Source organism: Neoarius graeffei, chromosome 17 (genome assembly GCF_027579695.1).
Source record: "Neoarius graeffei isolate fNeoGra1 chromosome 17, fNeoGra1.pri, whole genome shotgun sequence".
NCBI lineage: Eukaryota > Metazoa > Chordata > Actinopteri > Siluriformes > Ariidae > Neoarius > Neoarius graeffei.
This window is the reverse complement of record NC_083585.1, coordinates 34,886,319-34,905,521: the sequence shown is the minus strand read 5'-3', so window position 1 is coordinate 34,905,521 and position 19,203 is coordinate 34,886,319. Positions and strand designations below refer to the sequence as shown.

General features: G+C 39.8%; 1 protein-coding gene across 1 annotated transcript in view; it reads right to left on the bottom strand.

Annotated features, from left to right (window-relative positions):
- The window catches only part of arrb1 (arrestin, beta 1), a 73,052-nt gene that overhangs the window by 33,209 nt on the left and 20,640 nt on the right, over positions 1-19,203 (bottom strand). Inside the window, exons 6-10 of the mRNA XM_060944098.1 lie at positions 18,575-18,634; positions 18,408-18,475; positions 7,289-7,424; positions 2,560-2,644; positions 2,399-2,471 (exon numbers count right to left, since the gene is read on the bottom strand). Of these exons, the coding sequence (XP_060800081.1) occupies positions 2,399-2,471; positions 2,560-2,644; positions 7,289-7,424; positions 18,408-18,475; positions 18,575-18,634 (422 nt within the window). The remainder of the gene's footprint in view (positions 1-2,398; positions 2,472-2,559; positions 2,645-7,288; positions 7,425-18,407; positions 18,476-18,574; positions 18,635-19,203) is intronic.

The window sequence follows — 19,203 nt, the reverse complement described above, 5'->3', positions numbered from 1 at the left end:
TCCCAAATGCTATCTAATAAGCCCCACATAATATAGCTAGCATATTCATTAGATGTAGTTAGATAGCTACACCTGAATGGACAGGACGTGCCAGGGCGGGAGAGCCGAGCCAAGGGTAATGGGGCTTCAGTTGCCTGGATGGTGTACAAATAGCACGGGACTTAAATGGCACAGGATGAACGATTGGGCTAGGTGTAGGCCATTTGTATGTCTGAACCTTATCATACTGTGTTAAAGGTGGTAAAAGGATGATCCCTCGGCCTTTCAATATTGACAGTCCAACAAAATGGCAAGTTCAGATCCAGTGCAATCTAAATGGAAAACAGAGTGAAGCAAATGTTGCCTTTGCCAAAAAGAGAAGCATGAAGATCTCAAATTGCCACCAACACATTATCCACGTGAACAAGATGGCTACACCATGATAGCAACCAATGTTCCTCTTTATCACGCCATTAATGCATTACCAATTGTTATGGATCCAGCGAGATTGGATGAGGGTGGTGGTATAGAAGACACACTGAGAAGGAACAAAGCACACCACCACCAGAGTTGCCGCTATTTGTTTAACACAAAGGTGGAGCGGGCCAAGAAGAAAAGATCTGATGCTCAGGGTTCCTCATAGTCAAAAACCAATAACTCAATACTTTACTCCTCAAAGTCAGCCAAGTGAATGGAATTCTATGGTAAAATATACAATTTTGTACCAAAATGGAGGCCATTTTGGAATTTTGATTGGCCCGTGGGAATTTTTTTAATATATGGCCCCTGAAGGATATCTGTACAAATTTTGGTGCTTGTATCACCATTTGAAATATTTTCTCACTTATCTGCTCCACTAGTATAAATGAACATACTTTTCAGAAGTTGGACATTTCTGTATTGTAAATCTTTTTTTGCTTGATCTTAGGAAATATTCAAATAATTTGAGATACTGCATTTCTGATTTTCATGAGCTATAAGCCATAAAAAATTAAACCACAAATGGGCTTGAAATATTTCACATGTAATGAATATAGGATATATGAAAGTTTATCTTTTTGAATTAAATTATGAAAAATGAACTTTTTCATGATTCTAATTTTTTTTTAGATGCACACGTGTGTGTGTGTGTGTGTGTGTGTGTGTGTGTGTGTGTGTGTGTGTGTGTGTGTGTGTACACATACAAATCAGAAAAAGTTGGGACGTTATGTTGAAATTAAAACTGAAAACAATGATTTGTAAATAATCTTTGACCTGTACTGCACTCAAAACAATACCAACAGCATATTATTTGATGTTTTACCTCATGGATTTTTGTTTTTTCAAAAATAAACACTTATTTCAATTTTGATTCTTGCAATACATTTTTAAAAAAAAGTTGGGACTGTAAAACATTTACTACTTTATAATGCTGCCATTCCTTCTCACAACACTTAAAAGATATTTTGGGACTGAAGACAAAGTGATGAAGCATTTCAGGTGTTATTTTGTGCAATTCTTCCTACAAACATGTCTTAAGGTGTGCAACAGAGTATGGGATCATTCTTGTTTTAAAATAGTTTTCCTTTCAAAATTCGGCACACATTCTCTATTAGGAACAGAGGGGACAGGCACCCTCTTTTTCCACAACCTTGTGTTGTAGAGTGTGCAGAATGTGGTTTTGCATTGTCTTGTTGAAATATCCCTGGAAAAGATGACTGGGTCTGAGCATCTCCAAAATGGCACCAAAGTTTCAATGTACTTTTCTGCATTAATACTGCCATGACTGAAGTGTAAGTTAACTTTGCCAAGGGCACTGACAAATCCATATGATGAAGACCCTAGCTTTTGGACTTGTTGCTGGTAACAGTCTGGATGGTCCTTTTCATCTTTTGTTTGTAGCACATCATTTAATGATCTTATGCACATTAGTGATCCCCTTAATATCTTTCTTTGAGGAACACTATTTTTAAACATTTCAATAATTTTCTCATGCATTTTTTTGACAGACTGGAGAGCCACTGCCCATATTTTGTCCTCAAAGACTAGGCCTTTCCTGGATACTGATTTTGTACCATACCATATCATGATTACATTCATCTGTTGACTTTCAGCTGTTTCAAATCATTTATTTATTTATTCATTCATTTTTTTTTTACTACATTACTAGCCCTAAATTGCCCCGTTCCAACTTTTTGTGGAATGTGTTGCAGGCTTGAAACTCAGGAATAGATATATATTAACAAACAAAATTAAGTTGAGCAGACAAAACATGAAAAATATGTTTGGTTCATACTGTCTGCAAGTAAATTTAAAAATCACTGCTTTCTTTTGTTTGTTTTTTTATTTGCATTTTCCAGAACATCCCACCTTTTTCTGATTTGGGGTTTTATAAACCTCTATTATTGTATTGTTCATTATACGTGTATTGTATACATACTCTGATTCCTCCATTGCCACTGGACATTTATACTGAGCAGTGTTGAAGAGACAAATATCAGCATATTGACGCACTAGAATTGGTTTAAAAAAAAACAGATTACATATTTTTTTAATCAAATGAATAGTCTGTATACAATTCTAAGGTGTATTGATAAAAACCTGAGATCTTCATTTTCTTCACAGTCTTGTTTGTGTTGTTTGTGACATGAACATTTACACTAATTGGTTCACCATGATAGTAGATCTGAAGAAACAGAAGCAAAAATAAGATGGTTAAACACTAAAAGTTTAATTAAATTTTAAAGTAATATCTGTTCATTTAACATTTAAGATCAAGTTATTTAATTTCAATATACTGAAACAAAGCTATTATAAACTGGCTCTCAATTATGTAAGCTACTCTGTAATTGGAACTGAAGCTAAAATGCAAATTTAACTTGGGTTCTATCTTTGTGCAACCCCATTTCCAAAAAAGTTGGGACACTGTGTAAAATGTATATGAAAACAGAATGTGATGATTCAGAAATCATGAAAACCCTATAGTTTATTGAAAATAGTACAAAGACAACATGTCAAATGAAACTGAGAAAAAAAATTTTTAATATACGCTCATTTTCATGCCAACACCACATTTTAAAAAAGTTAAGACGGGGCAACAAAAGATTGCACAACTTTTCCAATTTTATATATATATATATATATATATATATATATATATATATATATATATAAAAGGAATACCTCACAACTAATTAGGTAAATTGGCAAAAGGTCAGTAATATGATGTGGTATAAAAATAGCATCCCAGAGAAAGACTGTGGGGGCAAATAGTGCAACAATTTAAGAATAATGTTCCTCAACGTAAAATTGCAAAGAATTGGAGATCACATCATCTGTGGTGCATAACATCATTCAAAGATTCAGACAAATCAAAGAAATCTCGGAAATACAAGGGACAAGGCTGTAAACCAATATTAGATGCTTGTGATCTTCGGGCCGTCAGGTGGCACTGCATTAAAAACAGATATGATTCTGTAGTGGAAATTGCTACATGGGCTTAGGAACACTTTCCAAAAACCACTGTCTGTAAACACAGTTTGTCACTGCATCCACAAATGCAAGTTAAAATTCTACAATGCAAAGAAGAAGCCATGCATAAAACAATATCCAGAAATATCGCCGCCTTCTCGGAGCCCAAGCTCATTCACAATGAACTGAGGCAAACTGTAGAACTGTCCTGTGGTCTGGTGAATTGAAAATGTAAATTCTTTTTGGAAATTATGGATGCTGCACCCTCTGGGCTAAAAAGGTGAGGGACCATCTGGCTTATCATCACACACAGTTCAAAAGCCAGCATCTGCGATGGTATGGCGGTGCATTAATGCACATTGCATGGGTAGATTGCACATCTAGGAAGGCACCATTATTGCTGAATTACTAACTCCATTTCCAGAAAAGTTGGAATATTTTCCAAAATCCAATAAAAACAAAAATATGTGATTTGTTAATTCACGTGAACCTTTATTTAACTGACAAAAGTACAAAGAAAAACTTTTCAATAGTTTTACTGACCAACTTAATAGTATTTTGTAAATATAAACAAAGTTAGAATTTGATGCCTGCAACACACTCAAAAAAATAAGTTGGGATAGAGGTAAAACAAGACTGAAAAGTTTATAGGTTATTCAAGTAACACCATTTTGGAAGATTCCACAAAAAGCTGATTAATTGGTAACATGATTGGATATAAAAGGAGCATGCACCAAAGGCTCAGACTTTGCAAGCAAGGATGGGTCATGGCTCACTCCTTTGTGCCAAAATTCATGAGAGAATTGTTAGTCAATTCAAAAAGAACATCTCAACAAAAGATTTTAGGTCTTTCAAAATCTACAGTACGTAATATTGTGAAAAGATTCAGGGAAATCTGAGATCTCTGTGCGTAAACGGCAAGGTCGGAAACCACTGCTGAATGTGCATAACCTTCGAGCCCTTAGGCGGCACTGCCTGAGAAACCATCAATACTAATGTGATGAATATGTAAGCCACATGGGTTCAGGAGTAGCTTGAAATTTTTTATTTATTTATTTTTTTAATTAGCTTTGCCATAGTGAGATACATGTACATACATTATGGCTGGGAAACCACTACAGCTACCATGGAAAACCACTGTCACTTAACACACTCCACCGCTACATCCAGAAATGCAACCTGAAACTGTATTACACAGAAGAAAGCCATTCATCAATTCTATGCAGAAATGCCACTGATTTTTCTGGGCCCGAACTCTTCTCAGATGGACTGAAAGACAGTGAAAATGTGTGCTGTGGTCAGATGAGTCCAGATTTCAGCCTGTTTTCAGGAAAACTGGACATTGAGTTCTCAGTGCCAAAGGTAAACATGACCATCCAGTTTGCTATCAGAAAAAGGTGCAAAAGCCAGCGTCTGTGATTGTATGGGAGTGCATCATTGCCCAAGGCGCAGGTGAGTTGCATGTGCATATAGGTACCACTGGTATATTGGGGCATATATTGGGATTTTAGAGACATATTAGATCAAGGCAACGTCTCTTCCTGGGAAGTCCATGCTTATTTCAGCAGGACAATGCCAGACCTCATTCTGCATGGACTACAACAGCATGGCTTCATAGATGCAGTGTGTGCACGCTTGTCTGGCCTGCTGCCAGTCCAGATCTGTCTCCTATTGAGAATATATGGCACATCATGAAGAGGAGAATCAGACAATGGCGACCACGGACTTTTGAGCTCCAATTGCAAAACTGCAGCAATTAGTATCCTCAGTTCCCATATGATTAAAAAGTATTATTAAAAGGAAAGGTGATGTAATACAATGGTAATAATGTCTTTGTCCCAACTTTGTGTGTGTTAAAGGCATCAAATTCTAACTTTGTTTATATTTAAAAAATACAATTGAGTTGGTCAGTAAGACTATTGAAAATCTTTTCTTTGTACTTTTGTCAGTTAAATAAAGGTTCATGTGAATTAACAATTCACAGATTTCTGTTTTTATTGCATTTTGGAAAATATCCCAACTTTTCCGGAAATGGGGTTAATATTTAAACAGGTTTTGGGGCAACATATGCTGCCATCCAGACATCATCTTTTTCAGGGAAGGTCATGCTTATTTCATCAAGAAATTGCTAAACGGCATTCTGCATGTATTACAAGTGTATGGCTCCGTAGTACTGTCCCTTTTCTTGAAACGTTGCTGGCATCAAATTCAAAATGAGCATATATTTTTCAAACAATAAAAAATTTCACAGTCTCACCACTGGTAATACAGTCTCTGTCCCCATTTTTTTTCTTTTTTTGTGTTGCAGGAATCAAATCCTAACTTTGTTTATATTTACAAAAAAACAATTAAGTTCGTCACTAAAATTATTGAAAATCTTTTCTTTGTACTTTTGTCAGTTAAATAAAGGTTCAGATGAATTAATAAAATCACAGATTTTGGTTTTAATGCATTTTGGAAAATATCCCAACTTTGCTGGAAATGAGGTTGGTACTACTTTCACAAAAATATACATTACCAGTCAAAAGTCTGGACACACATTCTAATTCAATGTTTTTTATTTATTTTTATTAATTAAAAGACACTTCATGTCTTCTAGTAATGATGGACTATCATTTCTCTTTACTTAGTTCTTGACATAATATGGATTACTATATATTTTTTTAAATTGAACTTTTATCTCATTTTATTCTTTTATTTCTACTATTGTTTAATTCTTATTAATTTTCTTCCGCATTTATTTTATGTAATTTTATTTTCTATTGTTTACTGTTTTGCTTTTACTTCTGTAAAGCACATTGAACTGCCACTGTGTATGAAATGTGCTATATAAATAAACTTGCCTTGCCTTACTATAGTTGTTGAATAGGGCTATTTACTGTTGTTTTTTTTATTGACTGTTTGATGGTCTCAAATGCATTAAGAAGGCAATAAATTCCACCAATTAACTTTTGTCGAGGCACACCTGTTAATTAAAACGAATTCCAGATGATTACCTCATGAAGCTGGTTAAAATAATGCCAATAGTGTGCAGAGCTGTCATCAAGGTAAATGGTAGCTATTTCGAAGAATCTAAAATATGAAACAAATATATATTGATTTCTGAACACTTTTTTTTGTTTACCAATTCCATCTGTATGTTCCATGCATCATTTCATAATTTAGATGTCTTGTTGTTCTACAATGTAGAAAATAGTCAAAATACAGAAAAACCTATGAATGAGTAGGTGTGTCCAAACTTTTGACTGGTACTGTAGGGTTTCCATGATTTGTGAATCATCACATTCTGTTTTTATTTATATTTTACACAGCGCCCCAACTTTTTTGAAAATGGGGCTGTACCTGTAGTATTTTGTAGCACACTACTTCAACCAGTAGATGGAGTTTATATACTATTTAACTCAAATCCACTTCCTGGCACACTGCTTTTTTTTTTTTTGGTCCAAGAGTCCTGTAAGAGAATAGTTCCTTCTAGATTTCTGATTTCCCTGGTGTAACCACCTTATCACCTTGTGTAACATAACAAGGACATAAAAATTTGTCATGGACGTGGTGTATCACAAGAGAGAAAACATTAAAATTCTTCAGTACCGAGGAGATTTAGTAGTAGGTTGGAAACTACTGCCATAAGAGTTTCTTTTCTGCACATCTCTGCTTACTTTGGAACAATGTTTCTTATTTGTCCAGGGAGAACAACATGCTGGTTTATGGCATTTTTTATTTTAAACTGCTTAGATGTAAAAACACTGCAAAATTAAAACTGCATTCATTTGAAAAGCAAGAGTAAACCTTATGTGTCTCAGATTCAGCTACAGCTTTAAGAATACTGTTTGACTTGCTGCTTAAGGAAATTGCTGACCTCTTTGTCCAGCGAGGCCTCGAGGTGTAAGGGTTTATCTGACATGAGAAACTGTCTTGTTGTCTCTGCCATAGGTTGTGGACCTGGCTTCTCTGGAGCATACTGTACTTTTCTGATGATTAGGCGTACTGAGTTCCTATGCCAAGAAAGAGTATTTAGTATATAATCCTGTTTACAGAAGCAAAACAATGGCAATAAATTTCTAGTTACATAACACCATGGTTTCAGTATAAGGAACTGAATATAACAAATATTTTCTTTGTGGCTTGGCTTAAAACATGGTGAGATTGAATGCACCATAGCACATGACAGTGTGGTTGTACGAGAATAATAAAATCCATGATGATATGATGAGGCCTGATGAAAAGTGGAATATCACCCCGAAGGGGATTATTTCCATGCAAGTGCATGGTGTGGAGCGTGTTATTTCACTTGTACCATAGTGATTTGCCAGTGATTACAATGGTGAATTTATTAATGACTGACACTTTGTGCATTTTAACACAGTTTTAGTTCGATTTAATGCTATGGAACAAAACTTGTTAGTTCCTGTTATCACTTATGTATGTAAGTTTATTATAAACAATAAACATGGTCAGTCCCTCACACGCATATCTCTCTCTCTCTCTCTCTCTCTCTCTCTCTCTCTCTCTCATCATTTTACCCAGAAACTGGAAAACATGGCTTTTCATGGCTAAATTAGATTTTTTTTTTCCATTTCAAATTTAAGGATTATTATTATTATCATCATCATCATCATCATCATCCTCCTCCACTGAACAAATCATGCAGAGCAAGTTATAAGTCATATGGACATGAAACTTGGTCAACAGGTGGCACTCCATGCCCCTACCGAGGCAAGCGAGATGGCTGCAATTGGACTAATGGTGGCACTATAGCACAAGCATTTATATTTTGGATCATATAATAAGAAACATGTCAACACTCAAAAATTCTCTTTTTATTCCTTGGCTTAAGTCAATTTGATCTAATTTCTGCCAGGATTTTTTCCCCCCCAAATTTGCATAATATGCAAAACTTACTTTTTTTAACTAGTCTTAGAATTTTTGGCATTAACTTCACAAATTTGGTGTCAAACTACTTACCCAAGCATAAACCTCAATAATTATTAAAAACCAGTTTACATTTATAAACAACATGGCTGCCAGTTGTCAATCAATTGTCAATCAGTTCTAACGAGGCAAAGCCTAATTTACTCAAATAGCTGTAACTCATGATTGCTTGTGTGGATTCACATAGAACTTTAAATGACTATACAAGACAAGATTCTGAGGCCATATGCAAAGTATGGGGTGTGGTTATACAAAAGGGGTGGAGCTAAGCTCAGATAACTCTTTCTTGGGAACCATAAGTTTAACTGAGCTGAAATTTGGTATGTTGTATCTACACTCACTGACACTTTATTAGGAACACAATAGTAATACTGGGTAGGGCCTCCCTTTGCTCTCAAAACAGCCTCAATTCTTCATGGCATTAATTGCGCAAGATGTTGGAAGCATTCCTTTGCGATTCTGATCCATGTTGCCATGTCCATACATGTTGAAGCTCCCATTCCACCACATCCCAAAGGTGTTCTATTTGATTCATATCCAGTGACTGGGAAGCCCACTGAAGAACAATCATCATATTCATAAAACCAGTTTGAGACGACTTTTGTTTTGTGACATGGTGCGTTATCTTGCAGGAAGCCAGCCATGAGAAGACTGGTAAATGAAAGGATATGTTTTTCCTGTCTTCAGCTGTCCAGTTTTTTTGATGAGCTTGTGCCCACTGCAACTTCAGTTTTCTGTTCTTGGCTGACAGAAGTGGAATCCTATGTGGTGATCTGCTGTTATAGCCCATCACTTCAAGGTTGAACACGTTGTGCATTCCGAGATGCTTTTCTGTTCACCACAATTATATAGAATGGTTATCTGAGTTACTGTAGCCTTTCTATCAGTTCAAATCAGTCTTGCCATAGTGTGGGCACTGTGTATCTGTTGACCACTCTCATTAACAAAGTGTTCCTGACAACAGAACTGCCACTCAGTTGATGTTTTTTCTCTATTGCACCATTCTGAGTAAACTCTCAAGACTGTTGTACGTGAAAATAGCAGGAGATTAGCAGTTATAGAAACACACAACAACCCATCAGGCACCAGCAATCATGCCACAGTCAAAATCACCAAGATCACTTTTTCCTTATTTTGATATTAACATTAACCAAAGCTGCTGGGACACATCGGCATGATTTTATGCATTGTACTGCTGACACATGACTGGCTGATTAGATAACTGCAAGGTGTAGCACTTTCTCTAGTAGGGTGGAACACTGAAGCATTGGGACAGGCAGGATACTTTTTCATTGCTTTTTTTCCAGCATTTCAGATCACTACACTCACACACATACACAGACTCCGTTCTGCACAAAGCTCTCTGCTTTCTCCCTCCTTATTAGCTTTCAGCTGTTACTGGAAGACACACATGCACAACATTAATCAGATACAGGTGTGATCATTTTGCCACTCACCTTCCTTGGCCTTGCCCTCCATTGACAAATTGTCACTTGACTGCACCCCTGCTGCCACATACCCCCACTGCCTGACTCAGGCCGGGGGAACTGTCCGGCCTGTAGCCAACTTCCCCCGCCGACAGGAAAGATAGTCTGCCACCACCATCTGTACCCTGGCCTGTGGACCATCCTAAACTTAAAGGGCTGCAGAGCTAGATACTAATGGGTGATCTGTGCATTGGCATCCTTCATGTGGTGAAGCCACTGGAGCGGCGCATACAGTGGTGCTTGAAAGTTTGTGAACCCTTTAGAATTTTCGATATTTCTGCATAAATATGACCTAAAACAACATCAGATTTTCACACAAGTCCTAAAAGTAGATAAAGAGAACCCAGTTAAACAAATGAGACAAAAATATCATACTTGGTCATTTATTTATTGAGGAAAATGATCCAATATTACATATCTGTGAGTGGCAAAAGTATGTGAACCTCTAGGATTAGCAGTTAATTTGAAGGTGAAATTAGAGTCCGGTGTTTTCAATCAATGGGATGACAATCAGGTGTGAGTGGGCACCCTGTTTTATTTAAAGAACAGGGATCTATCAAAGTCTGATCTTCACAACACATGTTTGTGGAAGTGTATCATGGCAGGAACAAAGGAGATTTCTGAGGACCTCAGAAAAAGCATTGTTGATGCTCATCAGGCTGGAAAAGGTTACAAAACCATCTCTAAAAAGTTTTGACTCCACCAATCCACAGTCAGACAAATTGTGTACAAATGGAGGAAATTCAAGACTATTGTTACCCTCCCCAGGAGTGGTCAACCAACAAAGATCACTCCAAGAGCAAGGCGTGTAATAGTCAGCGAGGTCACAAAGGACCCCAGGGTAACTTCTAAGCAACTGAAGTCTCTTCTCACATTGGCTAATGTTAATGTTCATGAGTCCACCATCAGGAGAACACTGAACAACAATGGTGTGCATGGCAGGGTTGCAAGGAGAAAGCCACTGCTCTCCAAAAAGAACATTGCTGCTCATCTGCAGTTTGCTAAACATCATGTGGACAAGCCAGAAGGCTATTGGAAAAATGTTTTGTGGACGGATGAGACCAAAATAGAACTTTTTGGTTTAAATGAGAAGTGTTATGTTTGGAGAAAGGAAAACACTGCATTCAAGCATAAGAACCTTATCCCATCTGTGAAACACGGTGGTGGTAATATCATGGTTTGGGCCTGTTTTGCTGCGTCTGGGCCAGGACGGCTTGCCGTTATTGATGGAACAATGAATTCTAAATTATACCAGCGAATTCTAAAGGAAAATGTCAGGACATCTGTCCATGAACTGAATCTCAAGAGAAGGTGGGTCATGCAGCAAGACAACGACCCTAAGTACACAAGTCGTTCTACCAAAGAATGGTTAAAGAAGAATAAAGTTAATGTTTTGGAATGGCCAAGTCAAAGTCCTGACCTTAATCCAATCAAAATGTTGTGGAAGGACCTGAAGCAAGCAGTTCATGTGAGGAAACCCACTGACATCCCAGAGTTGAAGCTGTTCTGTATGGAGGAATGGGCTAAAATTCCTCCAAGCCGGTGTGCAGGACTGATCAACAGTTACCGGAAACGTTTAGTTGCAGTTATTGCTGCACAAGGGGGTCACACCAGATACTGAAAACAAAGGTTCACATACTTTTGCCACTCACAGATATGTAATATTGGATAATTTTCCTCAATAAATGAATGACCAAGTATAATATTTTTGTCTCATTTGTTTAACTGGTTTCTCTTTATCTACTTTTAGGACTTGTGTGACAATCTGATGATGTTTTAGGTCATATTTATGCAGAAATATAGAAAATTCTAAAGGGTTCACAAACTTTCAAGCACCACTGTAGTCCAAGCAGAGGGTGAAAGGGCACCTCAGCAGGTAGTACCAGTGGGTGAGGACTGCCCACTTGATAGCCAGACACTCCTTTTCAATGGTGCTGTACTTCATCTCTTGCACCAAGAGCTTGCAACTAATGTATAGCACCAGGCGCACCTCCAGCTCCAACATCTCAGACAAAACAACCCCAGCCTTTTGTCTGATGAGTCAGTCTGCACAACAAAGGGGAGAGAAGTCATGGGAGTGCAACAGTGGGCTGCCACACAGTGCAGTTTTTACGTGGGTGAAAGCCTGTTGGCACAGCTCCGTCCATTGGACTGGATCTGGCACTCCCTTTTTACTAAGATCAGTCAGCAGGCTGGCTCACCCCTTTTTCATCTTGGGCCACAGGCAGGTCACAATTGCTGCGGTCTTGTTAATTTAGGGACACACCTGTGCATGACCCAAGTGGAAGCCAAGATATCATACTTCCACCCGCCTAATCACACACTTCTTTGGGTAAGCCATGAGCCCCATGCACCTGAACAACTCCAGAGCAGTTCTGAAGACTTTTACGTGCCTCAGCCAATCATTGCTATATATAATGTCAAAATAGGCCATGGCATAGACAGTGTGTGGGCAAAGGATTTTGTCCATGACATGTTGAAATGTCACCAGGGCCCAAAATAATCCAACCTAACCAATTGAGCAACTCGTCAGTGTGAGGCATTGGGTACACATCAAATTTAGACACTGCATTGACCTTTCTGCAGTCCACATAGAACCAGACTGGCCTGTTGGTCTTGGGGACCACGACCACCAGGTTACTCCAGTCACTGTGCAACTCCTCATTCAATTATTCTCTTTTCGAGCATGGCCTTGAGTTTGTCCTAACTACAGTTTTCTTGTGTTCAGGTAAGCAGTATGGGCAGCTACACACCACCACCACTGGGAGCATCTTGATTTGGTGTTCTATGAGGTGGCTGCAACCAAGAAGAGGCAAGAACACATCAGAAAATTTGGCTTGCAACTTGGAAACCTCTGTGAGTTGGTCTCCACAGGGGACCGGGGTGGGTTGAGCAGCTACGTTCAATTTTTACCTCCGGACCCAGCTCCTCCCTCTCCAGAAGTACTGTCAACAATGCCACAGGGATGCCCTCATTCCATAGTTTCAGCAGATTGAGGTGGTATATCTGCAGCACCCCACCCCATCAGTTCATTTCACTTCATAGTTGACGTCCCCAATTCACTATGTGATCTCAAAGGGCCCTTGCCATTTGAGCAATTTCGAGCTCAACAGGGGCAATACCATGAGCATTTTATCTCCCAGTGTGAATTCTCACTGGCATGCATCTCTGTTGTACAGCTGGGACTGACATTCTTGCATCTGCCACAAGTTCTCCTAAGTTGGGTGACTGACTGTGTGGAGTTTTGCATGCAGGTCGAGAACGTACTGAATTTCATTTTTATTAGTAAAAGGTCCTCCTCCTAATTTTTTTGTATGATGTCTAGGATGCCACAAGGCTTACATCCATACAAAAATTCAAATGAGAAAACCCCGTGGAAGCTTGTGGGACCGCTCATACTACCAATAACAGGGGCTTGAGCCATTTATCTCAGTTACATGTGTCTTCATGCACAAACTTACAAATTATGTTTTTAAGGGTTTGGTTAAATTGCTTGACCAAGGTGTCTGTCTATGGGTAATAAAGGCTTGTGTGGATTGATTTAACCCCCAGTAACTTGTAGAGTTCACGAAAGGCGCATGATATAACCATAGTGCCCTGATCAGTCGGGATTCCAAAAGAAATCCTGACAACTCAGGAGATCGTTTTTAAAAAAGTGTCTGTTACATTACATTCTCCTTACATGCAGAAATATTATGCAGTGGTACTGCTTCCAGGTATCACATTACATAGTCCACTAGGACTAAAATAAAGCAATGCCCCATGCAGACCAATCTAATGGCCTGATGAGATCCAGCCCAATTCGTTTGAAGAGGGTCTCTATTCAGGGAAGAGGGAGCAATGGCATTTTCAGGGTGGCTGCTGGATTCACCAGCTGGCATTTGCAAAACCACCTACAGGCATCCCCATGAACCCCTGGCAAGTAAAAGTGGGCCATAAGATGGGTCAGATTTCCGTTTCCGGTTGAGAGTACGTCGTGCGCGTTCTGGCTGCCGCTTCTCACTGGAGCTTTTTTTTTTTATTTTATTTATTTTTCTATTTTTTTTCTGTGTGTTTGTGTAGTTTGATGTTTGTTTGAGTGTTTTCTCCACCGGTTGTGGTGTAGCTCCGGACCTAGTTTTGGGCGTCTGTTCCCTCCAGGCCTTGGTTCGCCGTGGGCGATGCCTGCGCTCCCAGCTGTGGACTGCATTGAGCTCATTGCTCATTTTACTTCATGGTTGTCCAGTGCTCTGCGCTTTAACGCTTGGTGTGATGTTCCGAGCGATGTTACTCGGTGGTGTCGCGGCGGCTGTGCAGGCGGTTTGGGACACAGCAGCGCTCTGCTCGGCGGAGCTTCTCTGCTCGCTTTGTGGATCCATGGCATGGTGTTTGAGCGATGTTGCTGACGGCGTCACGGCTGGAGATGTGGGACTTGTTTCGTGCACCTTTTGGTGGGACTGTGGCTGCTACACCACGGGAATTACATCCTGACCCCTACTTGGTGGACTTTTTACTTTTTATCTTTTATTTATTTATTTATTTTTTAGTGCTGTCAAAAATGTCGCGTTATTAACGCGTTAACTTGACTCAATTTTAACGGCGATAATTTTTTTTATCGCGAGATTAACACTCTGTGACATGATGCCACGCCCCGCACAGCCAGAGTCCTCTGCCCTCCCCCGAAGAGCCACGGTGCTCGGCTTACGGTAGGTTTCGTTTTCCCATCGGCGGCTCCAGCCCAACTTTGCAGTGGCTGTGACAAGACGTGTTATGCTCTGTAATAAAAAAAAACATTGGTACAACCAGTGTTTGAACTATGCCGATATTTTCGGGGGGGGGGGTGCTTGCGCTTGTCTCAGAGCGCAGATCTCCATCGTGCGCTCACTTCGGATATGCAAATGCTTCCCGTTACACATGATTACTATGTCAATAAACATCATTTTGCCAATATTTTAGAGACCCCCCAACATTTCCCAAATCATGTTTTCAAGGGATCTCATGTCTGTTTCAGGGGATCTCGGATCCCCCGAGTACCCCCGTAGTTCGAACGGTGAGCAAGCCCATTCACTTTTTTATGCTGATAAGAGAATTACAATGGTTTTTCATGTGACAAAAATGTGCGATTAAATTGCGATTAATCGCGAGTTAACTATGACAGTCGCGACATTAATCGCAATTAAATATTTTAATCGCTTGACAGCACTATTTTTTTAATTATATTTCTTTATTTTTTTCTTTCTTTGTCTACTATTTATTTGTTGTCTGTATCTCTGTGTGTGTGTGTGTGTGTGTGTGTGTGTGTTTGAACTTCCTGTAAAGGGTCTTTGAGTACCATGAAAAACGCTATACAAAACAGATGTATTATTATTATTATCCTGCCCTAGGTCTCCTGCCATAGGGTTATAATGAGGCAGATGGAATACAAGTTCCCTACAGCTCTTTGGGACCATCAACTGTGTCACGTTTTCACTGGTCTGAGTGTCCTGCGTCACCCAATATAATCTATACTTAATTACTGAAAAGTATGGGTGAGGCATAGACTAACCACTGCCTCCACACTACGATTTGTTCCTGGAAATTGGATTCGGACAGACATCAGCAGGTATTCATGAAAATCCCTGTGCACGCGCGTGTGCGCGCACACACACACACACACACACACACACACAGTACCCAATGCCTCACCTTGCACCGAGCTTTGGTGGATGGAGGTCTGATTACAGCCGGAATCCACCAAGGCATGATAGATACCCCCTGGGATACTCACTGGTATGTGGTACACTCCAGCTTGATCGGGGTGATCTCTGGCACTTCAGGGACCTGAACCACTGCACCCCTACCTCCATCACACGGCACTGGTCCTGGAAGTGCCCAGGCTCCCCACAGTGCCCGGACACTGGCCAGGCCTCACCTCTGCACTGGTGGCTCAGGGATCACTCACCTGAGGGGGAGGAGACATAGAAACACAAGGGGAGGAGGGTAGGGGGGACCACAGGCTCTGTGTGTTGGCTGCAAGGGAGTCAACCACCACTTCTGTGGTGCAGGGACAGGAGGAGGACAGGAGGAAGAAGTAGAGAGAGAAGGAGAGCAAGACCACCAGAACCACCACCAGATGGTCCTTAGCCAGAGTGATCGCTGTATTCATCGATGCCAGATGGTAGCACTGGACCCATTCTGTTGTTCCTTCTAGCAGCTTATTAATGAACCGTTCCATCAATGATGACCTCGGCATCACAATCTTCTGCCCTCAGCCACTGCTGGCAGACATCCCAGGAGCTGCTGGCTGAATGCAAATAGACAGCCGGCCAACCTCCTCCAGAGTCAGCATGCAGAAGTACTGACGATGTTGATCAGGGGTGTGGCCAATACATTGCAGGATGGCTCACTTTAAGCCCATGTACTCCAGCCTGTTGTCCGGAGGTAGTTGCTAGGTGGCGAGCTGGGCTTTTCCAGTCAGGAGAGACTGTAGGTGTGCTGCCCATCTGGTCACCCCCACGCCTCCACAGTTTGCTCAAAGAGTGCGAGGAAAGCTTCTGGGTCATCATGATGCCCCATTTTCATCAGTGTGATGTGGGGGAAGCCTGTAGAAACTGGCTGGGGTATCCGCAGACATGAGCAGGTTCCAGAACATCTGGCGATCCTCCTGCTGGGCCTGCAGCAATGCTTCGAAATACTGCTCCTGCTCATTGCACAAAGTGACCAATCCCTGGTGCTGGGTCTGTTGAGTGGTGGTGAGGGCAGGGATGAGCTCCTTAAAGGGCAAGGGCACCTCCATTTTGGCAGTTCGTTTCAGAATCCCAGGTTTTGGCACCAGTGTAGCACTTTCTGTAGTAGGGTGGGACACCAAAGCACTGGGACAGTTGGGATACATTTTCATTACTTTTTTTTTTCAGCTTTTCAGCTCACTACATTCACTCACACACACACAAACTATGCTCCTCAAGAAGCTCTCATCCTCTCTGCTTTCTCCCTCCTTATTAGCCTTAGGCTGTCACTGGAAGACACGCACAACATTAAATCAGACACAGGTGTGATTGTTTAGCCATTCACCTTCCCTTGCCTCATCCTCCAATCACAAACTGGCACTCGACCATACCCCCGCTGCCATAGTAGGTTTACAGGTGTTCCTATTAAAGTGTTGTGAGTGTACTGTATGTGCTAATATGCAAGTGGATTTTTGCTGACCTATTTAATTACAATAAAACATGGCTGCCATTGGCCAGTCAGGTTTTAGCAGGCATTTCACAAGATTACCATTGAGCTATCATCATGAAAGTTTAATGGTAGAGTTTGGAAAGAGGAACCAATATTGTCTGATGCAGTCTCACTCAAATTGGCCTCTGGGGGATGCTATTCATGTCTGTACATTAAATTTCTTTAGCTTGATTCTTTTGTGCTTAAACCACTGGTTCTCAATCCTGCTCCTGCCTCCCATGCTCTAAATGTTTTCCATCTTTCCCTGCTCTACCGACCTGACTGAACTCATCAGTGACACTTTTGTTTAGCTAAACACACCTGATTTAATCAACAGCACATTAAATCACACTAACTTCAATCATGTGTGTTTGGTTTGGAGCAAGGATAGATACAAGATATGCAGGATAGGGAGGTTCCAGGAGGAGGACTGAGAAACAATGGCTTAAACCATACAAAATTGCCTTTAGGAGCCTTTAGCTCCGCCCACTCAAATTAGTGATAATTTGCATAATATGTGAAACTTATGGAGACATTAATGGTGGCATTGGTGAGGAAAATGTTATTGTATGGCCACAAATTAGTAATCCATGGCCACAAGATCAATAACTTGTGGTCACGACTTAAGGTAATGTGAATGAGATAATTAAGTTGTAGGCATGAGTTAATAAGGCACAACTTTATTATTGCATGGAACATCTTTCAATATGAGATCAAAGAGCAAGAGGAATCTGCTCCTCCAAACTGATTTTCTTCATTTTAGGCAAACCAAATCAACATTTCTGTCCCGTAATTGAGTAGTGGGTTTGTACAAGCTACACAAAGGCTTTTTTAGCAGACCATTTCCTCATCAAATTTTGGTTTACTATTTCATAGCCATGAGTTATTGATCTTGTGACCACGCATTATTAACCTGTGGCCACAAGTTATTGATCTTGTGGCCACACATTACAAACTTGTAGGTCACGCACCAACATTTTTCCCACCAATGTCACCAGGGGCCTCTGAAGAAATCAACTTTTACAAATGAGTCTTAGGTTTTTCACAAGTTTGGTGTCAAACTATTCAGAAGAGTGTTACCATGAATAATTATCAAAACCATGTTGATATTTATAATCTATATAAGGAGACAGAGCTGGTCTATTCAAATAGCTGTAATTCATGATTGGTCAGATGAATTTGATCCAAACTTTAAATGCTATATAATAATAATAATAGCAGCCATTGCAGTTAAAGGACTACTGAAAGCCACTTCCTCTTGATTGCATATCACGATAACCTTGATGGGCATATATTTTAGTGTCACTTATTTACCAAACTATTGCCCAGCAAAACTTATTCATGTTTAATTTTTTGAAAATGGAGTGCACAAAAAAAGCGTTCTACCTTTTGTGAATTTTCTCTTCAACATTTTCAGCACAGAAAGCCTTCACTTCAAAGTCAACCCCACATGCCTTTTCAGATGTGAGAAAAACAGAAGAAAATGTTTTATTGTTCCACAACACAACCTGTTGGAATCCCAATTATTTTTGTTTATGATACAAAAAGTATACCTTCCCAGTATCTTCGGGTCCAGGTTGCAATGTGACAGAACAGGGTAAATTGGGAGGTATCTATTAGAAAATATTTGAGTTCCATTACATTATAATGCTGACAACAAAATGAAAATATGAGGAGCTTTAAAAGGTTGAACTATTGCTTAAAATGTTATTTCCACAATCTAAAACTAGCAAATTTGCAAATGTTCACACAAACCAAGCATGTATTAAAAGCATATATTCCAACAAAAAATGTTATAGGGTTGCGTTCAGAGTTTAGTTATGTATGCATAGTGCAGATTTAACACCAAAAATTGTGTACATGAGTATTCTGACCTCATATAACTACAGACTAAAAACACTGCTCAGAAGCTACACAAGAATTGGAGTTCGCCTAAAATAGAGTTGTGTTACCAGTAATTCTGATCTGAACTTAACAATTAAAAGCAAGTTCTTGCTTTAGACAGTGGAGTTCGCACTAGTGAAAACCCCTGTCTTAGTCACCTATACTCAAGAACAATTAAACCACCTCAAAGACATGAAAAACATGCATGTAATTGGGTAATTTGGGCATTTGTGGCACCCAAAAAATTAACTTGGGCACATATGTAAGGTTACTCTCAATATGGAAAAATAAAGTTGAT